This window comes from Brachyistius frenatus, unplaced genomic scaffold, assembly GCF_029030835.1.
Source record: "Brachyistius frenatus isolate BFR_SWC_R1_liver_20210118 unplaced genomic scaffold, ASM2903083v1 Contig_283, whole genome shotgun sequence".
NCBI lineage: Eukaryota > Metazoa > Chordata > Actinopteri > Embiotocidae > Brachyistius > Brachyistius frenatus.
In genome coordinates this window covers 160,982-177,528 of record NW_027210882.1, presented here as the reverse complement: position 1 = coordinate 177,528, position 16,547 = coordinate 160,982, and the positions used below count along the sequence as shown (strand labels likewise).

The following is a 16,547-nucleotide window of genomic DNA, read 5'->3' as shown; positions in this document are numbered from 1 at the left end:
GGATTAATCTGTCTTTGTTATGTCTTCACAGCTCTACTTGGCGCGGCTGCTGCAGGACTGGGCAGCTCTCTCGGGGCAGTCCCAGGTGGCCAACCAAGCGCTCCTAACCTCAACCCGCCGAGCCAGATTGACCCCAGCTCCATAGAAAGAGCCTACGCTGCCCTGGGCCTCACCTACCAGGGGAACCAGATCCAGTCTCCGACTGCCCAGCCCAACATGGCCAACCAAGGCCTGCAGGGGCAAGCTGGTATGAGGCCTCTGAATCCAATGGGTGAGTTAGGTTGTTTATTTGCTTCCCTCTCCAGATATTTTTAGTAGAATGATAGACGAATGTCTGCTCCTGATAGCACTCAAAGCTCAGCGTGTTTTCAGAGTCCCAGACAAGAGGACCTTCAGCTTTCAGAGCGAGGCACCTCAAGTGGCTTTTCAGTAGTTGCTTATTGCCAGGAGGAATTATGAAAAGTGTCATGTAAGATTGTCCTTCAGATGGCTCCATTTAAAAATAGAGGAGCCCAGAAAATACAGTCTGATGAACAGCTGGAGAATATGTAGTCATGTCATGCAGCTAAACAACATTCCATCGTCTCCCTGTGTAGGTGTGAATCCTATGGGAGTCAATGGAGGTGTAGGTGCTTCCACTCAGAGCCAACAAGCCAGCCTGCTGCAGGATACCATGATGCATCTCAATGTGAACACCCAAGGGTAAGAAGGAACACAAGCACCATAAGACACCATTGATGAGAATCGTGATGCTGAGGGACTTTTCGCCATTTTGTTCAGTTCGCCAAGAGACCAGGGCACACATTTATTTTTCCTGTCTCTTCCAGTCTGATGAATGATGCTGGTGGAGTTGGTTCCATGCCCACGGCAGGCCCGCCCTCTGCCACAGGCATGAGGAAAGGCTGGCATGAGGACATCACGCAGGACCTACGAAACCACTTGGTGCACAAGCTGTAAGTGTTCAAGAGGAAGTCAACGTTAAATTATTCTTTTGAGCTACATACATAATCACATCCATCAATGTGTTGTCTTAATACCGGTGCTTGTGTGGTTTAAAAAGTGCATTTTATGCTCAAAACTAGATTTAATTTGTCTGCTCGGATGTGAAAGTTTAGTTAAGTTGGCTGACAGTCACTCCGGTTTGTTCCTCTCAAACATGGCTGCTTGTAGCACTCATGGAGAGACAATGGTATACAAGAAGATAATGTTTATTCCTCCTCTGTGGTAGTAAATACAATACATGGTCAACTGTACTATACTCTGGGTTTAACCAGATATTTAGTACAGACAAAGTTAACCACAATACTCAGTGAGGATATGACTGTTTACTGGCTCTTGTCAAAGACACATGCACTAATAACAGACTGTGTTTCATCAGTTGTTTGATTGAGACAGGAGTTCACATTCACATCCTTTTTTTTTTTTTTTTTTTTTTTTTTTAAACCACCTTTCCTTCATCCTTTTGTTTTCCTTCTCTGCTTGCTCACCCCTCAGTGTCCAGGCCATCTTTCCGACCCCAGACCCTGCTGCCCTCAAGGACCGTCGTATGGAGAACCTGGTGGCCTATGCCCGAAAAGTTGAGGGAGACATGTACGAGTCGGCAAACAGTCGGGTAAGTTGCTTACTTCTTTAGGATGAGTAAACTGCTGGGAAGTTTGTCTGTCAATAACCAGCAGTCACTCTGTCAGTCATAAATCTTGCAGCAGCTAAAGCCCAACCTGTGTTACCCTGTTTGTAACTTTTCTTTGTTCTTAAAAATATTTATTATGTTAGTTTTATGTCAAGAGTTTTTTTGTTGCCTGTCTGTGTTCAAGTTTCTTCGCCACATGCTACATTTCTGATTCCCTTTCCCTCTTTTTATCAGGCTGAGTACTATCACTTGCTGGCGGAGAAGATCTATAAGATCCAGAAGGAGCTGGAGGAGAAGAGGAGGACCCGGCTGCAGAAGCAAGGTATCGGCATCGGGTCTGCAGGCATGGGTCAGCCCACCACAGGACTCCCTCCAAGTGAGTGGACATATGGAGGCTTGATGCGCTTATTTTAGAGTGGGCTGAATCCATTTATGTGAAAGATTATATATTCTGATAGAATGCGATAAAGGGACCTTTGATATTGTTTAATATCACTTAACTTCTTGCAAAAGCTTTAGTCCAACCTGCAATGCGTACCGTTCAAAAGTGATTTCAGTACTAGCTTCTCAACAATTCACTTTTACCAATTTTATCAAATCCATTTTTAGAAGACAAAAATTACAGAAAGCATTACGTTGCAAATCTTAAATTTTCATGCAGTTTAGAGGGGGAGAGTGTAACCCAGGTTCTTTTCTGTGGTTACAATTAACAGATTTCCCCTGAACACCACACATGGAAGTTATCGCTAGATAGTACAATTTACAGGCGTGCCGCAAACGCCTCACATGCTATCGGTATACTAAGCACCAGTAGTATTTGAATAATTTTGCTGTGACATCTTGTAAATTTATTTCACAGTGAATTTTTCATACCACATTCCCAAATATAGTATCTTCAGTCACCCATGGGTCACTGGTTGTTTTACAAGTTGGTAAAGATCATACACATTCTCGACGATTACTTTTAAAAAACGGATCAAACTGTATTTTCCGGTGTCTCTTTTCGGTTATGTGTTGCCTCGTGACTCCAAATGCAACGGATCTGACCAAGCAAATCGGGAAAAAAAGAGAAACATTCCAGAGTTCAAACAAGAATCTCTACGCATACTTGGATAGAAGATGATGTACTTTTTTGATCCCCATGGGTAAATTGATCCTCTGCATTTTGAGCCTTCCTATTCACACATCAGAGCAGTGGGAAGCCAAAGTGCAGCGCTTGGGGACCAGTGGTTTTGGGGTGCTGACAGGAATATTTACGCCAACAGAGAAGTGGTTTGATATGATAGGACATTTGCACATCTCCCTCTCTCCCGTGCACAGATGACAGTTTGACTTTCTTTATCTCCTGCCCCCATTTTTACAGACGGCCCCCTTCCCGACCCGTCAATGCTGCGACCGGCTGGACCAAATCAGATAGTCAACAGGATGCAAGGCCCAGGTAAACAAAATCTGTTGGAGACCAGGACACATTATTTTGATTCATCTGTTTAAAGAAAAGTTGACACAGTTTTTATTGTGTTAGCTTACATCAAAGAGAATCAAACTTGATTACACTGAAGGGGTTTATGGAGCTCTTTCTTTGCCCTGGTGTTTACACTTCACTGTATTAAATACCTTTTACACAACATGAAAACCTGATGACGGCATGTATACAGGAACAATTTAAGAACAAATACAAATGTTGTGCATATTCCACATGAAATGTCTCCGTGTTGTAAATGATAACTGTCTGTGTTTTGTCAGGTATGAATCAGTTCAATCAGATGGGGATGCAGTCTATGGGCCAGAGGTCCACGCCTCCTCTTCCCATGGGAGCATCTGGCAACCAGGTCAGTACCGAACACATCAAGTATCACATCGTTGTTGTTTTTTTTTATGCCAAATAAAGAACTCACTTGAGTGAACTATGTCTCGTTATACAGTATTTATCAAATGCTTCTCAGCAAAGAGTTGTGCATGTCAGAACACAATGTGAAGGCAGCAAATTATTTCAAGTGACATACAAACTCCTCCTGTTGAAAAGTGTTTTAAAAGACCTCTGCGAATGCCTTTTTTTGTACCTCTAGATTGGAATGGTTGGACCCAGGGTGGGGCAGCCCAATGTCAACCAGCTGCAGAACCAGTTTCTGTCCCAGGGGCAGTTTCCGGGCTCAGGACCGGGCGTTGGAACGGCTCAGCCTGGGATGGCCCAGCCTGGAGGAGCACAGGGAGGCATGGCCCAGCCTGGAGGAGCACAGGGAGGCATGGCCCAGGTAGGAAGCATGCAGTTCTTCTTCTTGTTTATTTCAGATAAATTCCAGTTAGGTCTTTACTAATTAATATCCATATATTAGATCTATCTTAGATGGTGTCTTTGCAGAAAGTGCAGTGGAAGCATTATGTTTAGCAGAGCAGCAACAGTAGCAAGTGCTTTTTCACAGTATCAGTGAATGAGACTTTTAACTTGAAATGAGGCGCAATCTGTACAGGAAGTCTGTACATCTTCCGCCGCAAACTAAAAACACACCTCTTCCGACTTTACCTTGAATAGTAGAACTTTAGTAGCGCTTAAAATGGCACTTACCGATAGCACTTTGTAGTTTGGCTTTCTTGAAGAAATTGTATTTTCTTGATTCTTGTTGTTCTGGGTTTTGTACCCTCATGGTTGAAATGCATTTATTGTAAGTCGCTTTGGATAAAAGCGTCAGCTAAATGTAATGTAATGGAAGTCGTAGCATTCTTCCGACCAATGGTGTAACTTTATCACTCGGTCGCTCAGACACACACATTGGGGTTTATAGGGCTTGCGTTGCTGTTGTAGTCCAGCCCAAAAAATTATTCAGCCACAGTTAGAATCTGTAGATGTTATTGTTAGATGTCGTCAAAAGCGTCTGACAGGAAGTGTTTTCTTCCACTTCGGCTGTTTTACAACAGCCACTTTTAACAACCAAGCAAGGTATACGCGTCTCTGTGTTTGACAATATCCCAAGATTTCCTGGGCCATCAGAGAGCTATCAGGGAGCCTGAGCAAAGGAGAAGGAGCTTTTGCTCAGGAACTACTTAACAAAATTTTGTTTGCATAGAAATGTTCCTGGATTAGCATAAAGATGTATGTAGTAAAATCCCTAAAATTCAATAATAGAAAGCTAAACAACTTTTTTTCCTCGAAAATGTTCTCAAAGTGCAAATCATGAAGTTAGGAAACTCTGGGTCAAGCATGGGTCAGCTTTAAATCATCTTTCTCCATCTTCTTATGTCCTCAGACGCAGATGGGCACTCCTCCTTCTCTGTCAGTTGCTAGTCCTCTAGCCCAGCCAGGTTCAGCCGGCGGTCCCAGCGGGGTCTCCTCAGTGGGGCCGATGGGTCCCCAGAGTGTTGGTAGTGGAGCTCCAAACTCATTGGTCGGAGCCTCTCCTTCCTCAGTGACTCCATCCAACACAAACCAGCAACCCAACTCCATCCCCCATCTGGGAGCCATGCGCGGCAGCTCGCCCTCCCCTGCTCACAGCCGATCGCCGACTCCCCACCAAACGCCGCCCAGACTAGCTGGGTCCCAGACGCCACAACCCCACACCCCTAATGCATCACAGTTGGCGCCGCCCCCCGCTCCGCAGCAGAATCAGCATGGACAGGGTCCTGGCTCCAACAAGCCCCTGCAGCAGCACATGGGCCCAGCTGGTTCGACCACTCCATCTCACCCTGGACTGAGCTCCAGCTCAACACCGCATGGAAGTCAGCTGCCACGCACTCCGGTCAGTGGGATTTAACATCTACTGTATTCTAGTTATGCTTAGAAGTTGTATGTATTTTTACTCATCTGCTCTGATAATGTCTATACAGGGCTCTGTAAAAGATTTAGACAGTTGTGAAAAATTCCTTAAAAAGTGAGCAATAAATATATAAATCAAATCAACATGTGGTGTGGACCACCTTTGTCTTTAAATTAGCATACATTTTTCTAGGTACATTTGTTCACAGTTTTTGACAGTTATGTTGTTCAGCATCATGGAAAACTTTGCCACGCACGTTCTGTGGATCTCGTCCATCTCTTCCTGTAATCCCAGACGGACTCCATGATAAGATCAGTGCTCCGCAGGGGGCCACAACATCTGTTGCAGCACTTATGCTCTTCTTGCAGCTAAAGACATCGTTCTTCATGGCTGCGTGTTTGTGGTCATTGTCATGCTACAGAATGAATTTGGGGTCAATGAGTCCTCGAATAAGAACCTGACTGTACTTCTCAACACTGACATGTTCCTGAACTCCATTTTCAGAAATGCAGCCCCGAATCTGTGAGGAAATGCTCTTTGGCCTCTCAACACATGAACCCCTTTCTGTTAGGGGCCCAAAATTTCAGATTTTGACTCGTCAATCCTCGGCACCTGTTGCCATTCTTGAACAGCCCAGTCTGAGAGTTGATTGGCTCAGACACCACATTAGAGGAAAGACTTTCATACAGCTCACTTCTCATCAGACCTGTCTGGCTGTGGCAGCTCTGACCTGATGGCTCTGCTGAACATCTTCATATCAGCTTGGAAAGTGATTTGTGTGCTGCACTCGGTTTCCCTGCCTGGCGCCAGTGTTACGGTCAAACTCGCCCATTCTTTGTATTTTTACTGAAGAGCTGGCACAGCACATCTAGAAACACCTGTCTGCTTCTAAATTTCTAGCTGATACTCGATAACCACCTTCTGTCTTGTTGCTACGCTTTAGTCTTTACATTGTGGAAAACTTTAGATACAACTTTAATTTCTTCAGCAGCTTCACCTTTTTTAAACCCAGTTTCATTTCATCAGTTTGTTTCAACCGAAATACAATGTTTCTGTTCGTAGCACTTTTTGGGGCAGTGATCTTTTATTTGGTAACTTTCTTAAACAGCAGGTCGCACATGAATGTTTCACTATTTATCAAAGAATATTTGGAAATGTAAACTATATCACATTTTTACACACTATTGCTGAAGATAGACATGATGGAGACATGTTTTGTGCACAAAAACCTTTGCACAGTACTGAAAGTCACATGATGATCAAACATTTTTCCAACCGCCTCGGTTATATTTAACCTGCGCACTCTGTTTGAACTATGTTTTACCTGTTGACCCCCACAGGATGTTTATGTCTTAACTTTATCTTGTCATTTAGTTGTTTTTTTTTGTTGCCTTTCAGGCACGATTATGTCCTATTCACTATTTCTATGCGTCTCTCTTTAGTTATCCCAGAAGGGTTCGTTTCCGGCAGACAGTCAGGCTCTGACGCCAGCTTCCGTCAGCAGCTTGGACACTTCGTCCCAGCAGCCCCCATCAAACACCTCCACCGCCAACCTCGACCCCAAGATGGAGGTCAAGCAGCAGGATGAGGAGGACGAGAGCGACGCTGGCAGCTGCTCCAAAGGAGGGAAGCTCAGCAACCTCAAGATGGAGGAAAAGCCCATCAAATCCGAACTGAAAAAGGAAGAGTGTTCTGGAGAGGGAGGTAAAGGAATTCCTATGGATACATCGACAACAATGCAGACGTCGAGTATAAAGACGGAAGACAGGAAGCCAGAGGTGAAGAAGGAGGTGAAAGAGGAAGAGGAGACTTCGGATGCAGCTGTAACACAGGCCCCAGCGAAAAAGAAGAGTATGTTTTTACCAGCTTTGCTTTTTTTTTAAACATTTGAATCTATATTGTTATTGATCCAAATGTGGTGGTTTTCAGTTTTTGACATGAAATCTAAAGGGCTAATTGAAGGAAGAATTGTGGAAAACTGACCATTTTCAATTCTTCTTTTAATCTCATTGTCGCCTCTTCATCTTTTTCCTAGTCTTCAAACCAGAGGAGCTTCGTCAGGCCTTGATGCCCACACTTGAATCTCTCTACAGACAAGACCCAGAGTCTCTGCCCTTCAGGATGCCTGTAGACCCACAACTGCTTTGCATACCTGTAAGTACCCCTGCTTAGGTTGAAATGTTTTTGACTTTCTCTGACATGTTTATATGTCTTAATTTAAAAGTCTGCATCCTTGCTGGTGTCGTGCCCTTAGATTATGAGAGCTGAGAGAAATCTATGATCCCTTGACTATTGCCGATTGTCTTATTTTACTTGTATATGTAATTAAGTGCTCAGTTTTGACACAAACACCGTGTGATGTTGCAGGACTACTTTGACATTGTGAAGAACCCCATGGACTTATCAACTATCAAGCGAAAGCTAGACACAGGTTAGTACTTGCTGCTACATATTACAGGGTTTGGTCATTGCTGGGAAACTTAATGGACCACAACGCACTTTTTGAAGTACAGTGAACCCTCGTTTATCGCGGGGGTTACGTTCCAAATAGAAACCGTGATAGGCGAAATCCGTGAAGTAGTAACCTTTTTTTTTTTTTACAATTATTATACAATGAAATACTCCATAATACATTGAAACCAAAGAACAAAACCTTTTTACAGGCCCAAGCATTTGTTTAACAAATAAAAGTACTGTATAAATGTTTTTTTTTTACAAATAACTACTGTACTGTAAAATAATAATTTTAATCATCAATACGAACTGAAGGCTTCAAATTGCTGAGATCGGCACCGGCCCACTGCGACCCGAGTCATTGGATTAGAACGGGAGGAAATGAAAAATGATTATGAAAACAAATACAAAGTACAGTAGGACAAATAATGACTCGTGTATTTCACTGCTCTTTTGACTGAGCTGCTGCATCCTGACTCCGCTCTGCAGCGGGTTTTTCTTCTAAAGCCGGCGGTGCAGGTGTGGTTTTTCGAGAGAAGAACATAGTTATCGGTAGTTGTTGTCGCTCTTTTTTCTTCTGGGCAAAAAGATTCTTATAAACCGACATGCCACCATCGATTATTTTTAATTTGGCAAGCTGTTTTACGTACGTGTACATATTAAACCGCAACGTTATTGACAAACAGGTAGAGAAGAAGCGGAGAGACTGTTTAGCCAATCAGAATGCAGAACACAATGCACGATGCAAATCCGTGAAGCAGCGAGACCGTGAAAGGTGAACCGCGTTATAGCGAGGGTTCACTGTAATCAAATTGTGGATAGATTTGGGGAAGTCATGATTTGCATATTTAAAATGAATTAATTTAGCTTTTTACGTGGAAACAGTACATCTGGCTACCAGCTGGTCCTATCTTTCTTGCCCATTAATAGATGCCCCAATAAGCCAACTGTCTTCAGTTTGAAAAGTCTTCTTACTACACCGTCCCACGGTTTGTGTCGTGGTTGTAGGTCAGTACCAGGACCCCTGGCAGTACGTGGATGACATCTGGCTGATGTTCAACAACGCCTGGCTGTACAATCGCAAGACATCACGAGTCTACAAGTACTGCTCCAAGCTGGCCGAGGTTTTCGAGCAGGAGATCGACCCGGTGATGCAGACCCTCGGTTACTGTTGTGGGAGGAAGGTGAGATGAAATGCTGCGTAATTACCTGGATAGAATGGATGGGGGGTATTGGTCAGAACTGTTGTACAAACAAGTTGGTAGTATCCGAGTCATTCATTCACTTAACGTTCAGCGATTTTGTTTGCCCACTAACTTTTTCCCCTGCCTCTAATTGTCATGAGGTACCGAGGGGACGAGATGTCATATATTTGTGGTGTTTAGAATAATCTGGACAAAGTGGCCTTTACACTCATTAACTTTACAGAATTACACTTAAAAATGTTTGCGAATAACTATAACTTCTTCTCTTCAAACACACGCTTTCATCTGAAGGAACCTGTTTTGAAGCATCTAAATGACCTGTGCACATATCCTGTCTCACTGCTCTTAACACGAGCCTCCGTCTGGAGTTTATTTTTCCTTCACCAATCACATAAGATAGACAGGCAGTCATTATTAAATCTCACACAAAAACCAACAGAAATCAGCTTTAAATCTCTGCTTAACAATCATTAGGAAGCATCGATCATTTTCCAATTTATAGTAAATAAGAGGCCAAATGGCCCATTGCATTCTTGTGTGCTTAGTTTAAATGTAATCCCTTTAAATTTCGCAACCATATGAATTAAAGTAACGACAAGTATCAATACTGGTGAGCAGTATTCTGGTGGAGAGTCCTGATTGGTCAGTCAGGTGATAATGTGTCTGCACCATATAGCTGGTGTGTCTGAAAGTTTTCAATATGGTTCAAATGCAGAAACGAACTCTGCTCATTCACATCTGAAAATGGAAGCGCTGAAGTGGGTTCAAAGTTAAATTTGGCCTCGGGCATACCACCGACATATCACGTTTCAGCTCACATTAGACTCGGCTATTTTTGGTTTTGCAGACAAATAACAAAACTGATTGTCAGGTCGAGCCTTCAGCCAGCCTTTCAGAATAACAGGCCAATGAGGGAAAACAAAGTAGCACCTGACATTAGCTCTAATTAGATTTTTTTTTTACACAACAAACCTAAACAGAAAAAACACAGTTGAGCTTCTCTGGTATTAAAAGGTGGAATGTTTCTGATGACACTTCCTTTTTTTTTTCTATTTCATTAAAAACTATATTCACACTTAACTTTTCACATTTGTCTTTAAATCATTAACATAGAAAATGCAAGAAAACACAGTAGTATAGTTTTATGATACTATCACAATGTGATTAAACTGAAACTCACCTAAAGTTTATTGTAATATTGTTTTGTTATGTAGCAATGAATTTCATACAGCCCTGCAAGAGAAAGGTTTTTCCTGACGTGTGTTCCTTGATCACTAGAGGGCAGTGTCCCCACAGTTGTTGATGGATTTAGAAATAAATATGTTCTTCATCCTGTTTTTGTTTTTTTTCTCTCTTCCCATCAGCTGGAGTTCTCTCCTCAGACACTGTGCTGCTATGGAAAGCAGCTGTGCACTATTCCCCGAGACGCTGCTTTCTTCAGCTACCAGAACAGGTACGGAGGGGGGGAAGTGGGATCAAGTAGAGGAGGGTAAAGGGAAGCCTAGATGAGGATGGGTTGGTAAAGGCTTTGTAGACGAGATTCATTCCAAACTATTTAAACGGAGAATGTGATGTAGATAGGAAGTTGTTTTATTGCAATGTTGATCTGGATAATTTTGTTTCCCTAAACACTCCCCTTCACTTCATGTTCCCCATTTTTTATACCTTTGTGTGGTGCCGAATTCATTTTAACAGTCAGTCCTCATGTCACATTCTTCATTAAACAACTCTTAAAATAGCAGCTCAGTACAGTGTTTAAAAGTGTTTTGTTAGTTTTTTGCATAAAAAAGCTGAACAAAGCAGAGAAAGTGTCTTTTTTTCTATTGGAGCCTTTAAATAAAATCTTGAACTCGGCACAGAAATTATCCAAAATAATGTTTAAATTTGCTCTTTCAACATGGCGGCCTACATGTTTTTCCATCCTACCTGTCTTCAGTTGTTTTAAACACCCGTGGAAACCTTACAGGAATGTGAAAGGACCGACTTTAAAATGAACTGCGTGAATGAACAGCTGAGCAGTTGTCTGTGCTTACACGTTCACATTTGTTTAGTGTTTGTGTCCCATCCTGTGATACAACTTCCTGCTCCCGTTTGGCTCCTGTTGACTCTGCTCCTGCTCTGTTAGCTGTGACGGGGGTCATCGTCGTTGTTGCTGCTGCTGCTGCTGCTGCTGCTGCTGCTGCTGCTGCTGCTGCTGCTGCTCATCCTCTCTTGTCCAAATTGCTAATCTGTGCTTTGCCTTGGCTCTCTGCTGTGTTCGTCTTCGTCTTGTTCTCCGTCCATTTCACTTCTTCTCTGTCCTCCCTTCCACTGGCTGTGATGTCAACATTGGCTTGCTTTTTTTGCCTTGACCAACCATGCACCTCCAAACCCCCCCCCCCACCCCCCAACTCATGACTGACTGTTGCGATGACAACTTCCTGCTTTCTGTACTGCACTCCTCCTTCCTGCTTGCTCCACTTGTGGCACCCTGACCTTGCCCATGTCCTGTACCGTTTGGTGCCTGCTCTCCCGTGTGCTGTCTGTGGTTGACTGTGCTGTGGGGAACGGCGTAGTTCACCAAAATTTGGGCTTGTTGCTGACAGGTACCACTTCTGCGAGAAGTGTTTCAACGAGATCCAGGGGGAGACCGTTTCCCTGGGCGATGACCCCACCCAGCCACAGACGTGAGTATCAGTCCCTTGAATGATCTTTGACAGCTGAAGCTTTCTTTTCTTAACCTAAATCCAGTCACCTGGCAGCAATTATTTCTATAGCTACATGCCTTTTAATGTTTTCTACCTACTCTTTAAATCATATTTTAATTGTTTAAACTTGGATGTATAGTGTAGCCTGCACTCAGCAGTCCTTCTGCCTTTCCTACACAACCAAACCATAACATTTAGCAGCAGTTGAAGAACACCACGAGCTCAGTTTGTTGTAATCAAAATCCTGTCAAGGTGTCACTCTGGTATCCGACCTCTAAGTGAACATGAGCAACTGAGCTACGTTACATTTCTGTTTATATCTTACTGCAAAATCACTGTATATGTGTGTGTACGTTATACACCAAATTAATTTGATGCCCAGGGTATCCTCTTAAAGAGCCTTTATTTACAGATGACACATTATGACCTGATGTTAAGCTACATAATGGTACATGTTAAACAGCAGTATACCACTGTCAATTATTTGCTTTGGTTATTTTCTTATTTTCAAGTGAAACTGTGTCACACCTCTTGTTTTAAACCATAACTTTGAAGCGGTTTTATTGGCAGTATGTTGAGCATATTGTCTTGTTCTTCTACATATCATCATCCTCCCTCTAATATTTTCAGATCAATTAACAAGGAGCAGTTTGAGAAGAAGAAGAATGACACACTGGACCCTGAGCTGTAAGTCAACTGCCCACCGTGTTTAATGTCCCGGCGCTTCCGGGGCAAAAAAGATGAAACCCAATTTGTTTCACAGACGTGCAGAACGTGTATAACTTGTAACTTCTGTCCCTGTTTTCAGGCTTGTTGAATGTTTGGACTGTGGCCGCAGAATGCATCAGATCTGTGTCTTGCACCATGAAACAATCTGGCCATCAGGGTGAGTAGATTTTTCGGTTTCCAGTCGTTCTCAAGATTTACGGGAAAGTTATCATTCAATAAATTCAACTGACTCGACTTCTGTTTTTCTACTTGCTGTACCACAGTTTTGTCTGTGATGGCTGCTTAAAGAAGACCAACAAGACGAGGAAAGAAAACAAGTATTCTGCCAAAAGTAAGTGGCAAAGCTCCCATCCTATTTCATCAAAATGTTGTTATACACTTTCATACTGGATACTGGTCTACTTATTCGACCCAATCATCAGTCTGACTCACTGTTTTCAGGTTATCACCATTTACCAACTTAAGACTCTAATCTAAACTGTATCACTGCTTGACCAAAGGCATTACATAAAATCAGTAAAGTTACCGTTCAGATTAGTTTTCCTCTGACATGCGAGCTTTGTAACTGAACTGCACTTTGTCAGAAGCAGACCGACATGTAGAGTGGGAATAAACAGTTTGTTGACTCGCTGTCTGACAGGGTTGCCCCAGACGAGGCTGGGCAGTTATCTGGAGTTGAGGGTGAATGACTTCCTGAAGCGTCAGACACACCCGGAGGCCGGAGAGGTCTTCATCCGTGTCGTGCACGTCTCTGACAAAGTGGTGGAGGTTAAACCAGGCATGAAGTCCAGGTAACGGAAGAAGACGCACTCTTGGCACCCAGAATTGGAGATACCTGTCTGGTTTGCTCACAATAGCATTTTTTTTTTGTAAAATAAATTAATAAACGTAGCAAATTATGGTTTAATGTAACCTCACAGCTTAGTCAATCTATAGACCATAAAAGTGGAAGTAGCTTGTAGGTCTGAAAAGTGAGGCCAATGCAGAAGTGCCTTAAACTGCAATACCACCTAGGACCATTAGGAGTCGGCTCCAAAAAGGCTCTGGATCCATAGACTCCCATTCAACTTTTGTTTATGAAATTCAAAGTCAATAAAACATTTTTCACAAATCCTAATGGTGTCATTCTCGAAATGTACTCCTTGTTATTAGTTTTAAAGTGGTCCATCTGAAAATAATCCCATCATTAATTAGATATTAGACCTCAGAAAGCAGTATTTTTAGGGGCGTGTCTGATTGATTGACAAGCCTGTGGTGCAGTCAGGTTTCCCACTATCAGTAGGTGGGCGTAGTGTCCTCGGATCCAGTCAGATCCATGACTCGCTCCTTCCCAGCTCATCTAAATATGTTCACAGTCAATGTGATGAATAAGGAAACAGCTGCTGGCCTTTCTTTCTTTTCTTTTTTTTTCTTTCTTTTTTTTTTTTTTACAGAATTTTAAAGAATTTAATGTAAAAGAAGAAACATTAAGAATATTTGACCTGTTCAGTAAGATGGGAAAACTAATATTGTTTAAATAGGAGCTAAGAATAGTTAAGTATTTTTTTAATAGTAGCTTTAATAGAGCTAATATTTTCCTCAATGTGAAACGCTGTAAGTATTAGATAACCTTTTAGTTTGTGCAGACATTTGTTTCACAGTAAGCTCATTCAGGTTTTTTGTCTGCAGATTTGTGGACAGTGGAGAGATGTCGGAGTCTTTCCCGTACAGGACAAAAGCCCTCTTTGCATTTGAGGACATTGATGGAGCCGACGTCTGCTTCTTCGGTATGCATGTTCAGGAGTATGGATCTGACTGCCCTCAGCCCAACCAGAGGTAAGGATATCACTATATCAGAAACAGGATTTTATTCACAAAGTACTGTTATTGTTTTTTTGTCTCCTATTGAAACACTTAATGACTCTTTTTTTCACCCACTCAGGCGAGTCTACATCTCCTACCTGGACAGTGTACACTTTTTTCGGCCGCGCACTCTAAGAACAGCAGTTTACCATGAAATCCTCATTGGCTACTTGGAGTATGTCAGGAAATTAGGGTGAGTGCTTTTGGAACATTTATTTTGGTTACGAGTACAAGAAGGCTTTACTGAGACACGGTTTTCCTTTACTGGTTGATTCACTGCGGTCATTATTCATGGTCTCTTATGCGTCCTTCTCAGCTACACCACTGGCCACATCTGGGCCTGCCCGCCCAGTGAAGGGGACGACTACATCTTCCACTGTCACCCTGCAGATCAGAAGATCCCAAAACCCAAACGCCTTCAGGAGTGGTACAAGAAGATGCTAGACAAAGCCGTGGCGGAGCGGATAGTGCACGACTATAAGGTAAAAAGGCAGTATAAAACCATGTTTGGAAGAAATAGTAGTTTTTGAGATTTAGGTTTAGCCTCTCTGCAATCTAGGCTTTTTAGAACGTCTATGTAAATATTCTTGTAATGACTGATGTGGATCATATTCATTGCACTTAACTTTATTGTCTTTTTATCCCAAAAGGATATCTTCAAACAGGCAACAGAGGATCGTTTGACCAGTGCCAAGGAACTGCCTTACTTTGAGGGTGACTTCTGGCCAAATGTGCTGGAGGAGAGCATCAAAGAGCTGGAGCAGGAAGAAGAGGAGAGAAAAAGGGAGGAGAACAGCACTTCCAATGAGAGTATTGATGTAAGAATGAACCACTCGATATGGTCCTTGAGTCTACGTACATATTGCTGTGAGAGTGGGGTGAGAAAAAGGTTGCCTCATCATGAGCTTGTTGTTAATGTGATCACCGATGTTTTTTGTGGTTTTCTTAACCTCTTTCTTTCTCGTGCAGGACACAAAAGGTGACAGCAAAAATGCAAAGAAGAAGAACAACAAAAAGACAAGCAAGAACAAGAGCAGCCTGAGCCGAGCCAATAAGAAGAAGCCAGGGATGCCCAATGTCTCCAATGACCTTTCACAGAAACTCTATGCCACTATGGAAAAACACAAAGAGGTAGGATGAGCAAATGACACAAAAAAGTAGAGTGTCTTACCTGAAACGCTGTTGAAGCTCCACTAACTCTGTGAGAAACACATCGAGTTTCCTTCAAATTCTTCACAATAAAAGTGTCCTGTCAGTTCGCCAGTGGAACTTTTAATGTGAAGCAGCAAGAGAGGAAATGGTTTGCATAAGCAGTTACTTAATACATCCTCACATCACTAAAATGATTATGAAACTCTAGAATAAGGCAGATACCTGAAATTACAAACGGGAACACGCAAATAAAAGTTCCCTCGAAACCAGAGAGATTCGGGTTGAAGCCATAAAAGTGCTGAGAGCCGAACACAGACTTCTCTCTGAACTCCTGCACACGAGTTCAGCTGCAGAGGAGATCGTTGTGGGTCAGCTGTGGTCGGTCCTGTTATCAATCATTACTTTACTTTAAGTATCTCCTGCTGTGAGGCTGCAGTGGGAACGCATGTAAACATGGCCTGGCTGAAGCGGAGTGATCTGGGCTGATTGCTTCTAAATGCATTCAGCTTATCACATTTGTGTTATTTACAGAAAGAGTAAAATGAGCGGCGTAAAAAATAAATAAATTATTGACTTGATTTTCTCGATTTTACTACTTGGAATTCTGGCACAACTGCTGGCATAAAGTGGAGTAGATCACCTGCCCCTCATCTTTTCTCCTTTCCTTTTCCTGTCCTAGGTGTTTTTTGTGATCCGACTGATTGCGGCCCCCATGGCAAATGCCTTGCCCCCCATTTCAGACCCGGATCCCCTGATGGCATGTGATCTCATGGATGGTCGTGATGCATTCCTGACTCTGGCCCGCGACAAACACCTCGAGTTCAGCTCGCTGCGGAGGTCAATGTGGAGCTCCACGTGCATGCTGGTGGAGTTGCATAACCAAAGTCAGGACCGCTTTGTTTACACTTGCAATGAGTGCAAGCACCACGTAGAGACTCGCTTCCACTGCACCGTTTGTGAGGTAAGTCGGGGAAAGCCGGTTGTCATAGTGGGTCTGATTTGAAAGAAAATATCTCGATAATAATGTTTTTTTTACTATGCCACTATAAAGTCTTCAGCTCATTACATTGTTAACCTCCATTCATGTCGTCTGTTACAG

General features: G+C 42.8%; 1 protein-coding gene across 4 annotated transcripts in view; it reads left to right on the top strand.

The window, feature by feature from the left end:
- ep300a (E1A binding protein p300 a) overlaps positions 1–16,547 on the top strand; it is a 29,040-nt gene that overhangs the window by 6,859 nt on the left and 5,634 nt on the right. For 2 of the 4 annotated variants that reach the window (XM_069722206.1, XM_069722205.1), the window contains exons 6-30: positions 32–271; positions 597–702; positions 828–953; positions 1,495–1,612; positions 1,865–1,952; positions 2,994–3,068; positions 3,374–3,459; positions 3,697–3,882; positions 4,873–5,361; positions 6,822–7,230; positions 7,415–7,533; positions 7,747–7,810; positions 8,842–9,017; positions 10,403–10,491; positions 11,624–11,704; positions 12,356–12,412; positions 12,534–12,611; positions 12,718–12,785; positions 13,095–13,245; positions 14,123–14,269; positions 14,376–14,489; positions 14,613–14,778; positions 14,947–15,114; positions 15,266–15,427; positions 16,128–16,409. In XM_069722206.1, the coding sequence (XP_069578307.1) occupies positions 32–271; positions 597–702; positions 828–953; positions 1,495–1,612; positions 1,865–1,952; positions 2,994–3,068; positions 3,374–3,459; positions 3,697–3,882; positions 4,873–5,361; positions 6,822–7,230; positions 7,415–7,533; positions 7,747–7,810; positions 8,842–9,017; positions 10,403–10,491; positions 11,624–11,704; positions 12,356–12,412; positions 12,534–12,611; positions 12,718–12,785; positions 13,095–13,245; positions 14,123–14,269; positions 14,376–14,489; positions 14,613–14,778; positions 14,947–15,114; positions 15,266–15,427; positions 16,128–16,409 (3,845 nt within the window). Of the gene's footprint in view, positions 1–31; positions 272–596; positions 703–827; positions 954–1,494; positions 1,613–1,864; positions 2,007–2,993; positions 3,069–3,373; positions 3,460–3,696; positions 3,883–4,872; positions 5,362–6,821; positions 7,231–7,414; positions 7,534–7,746; positions 7,811–8,841; positions 9,018–10,402; positions 10,492–11,623; positions 11,705–12,355; positions 12,413–12,533; positions 12,612–12,717; positions 12,786–13,094; positions 13,246–14,122; positions 14,270–14,375; positions 14,490–14,612; positions 14,779–14,946; positions 15,115–15,265; positions 15,428–16,127; positions 16,410–16,547 lie in introns of all 4 variants that reach the window. The other 2 variants (XM_069722204.1, XM_069722203.1) reach the window with 1 other exon arrangement.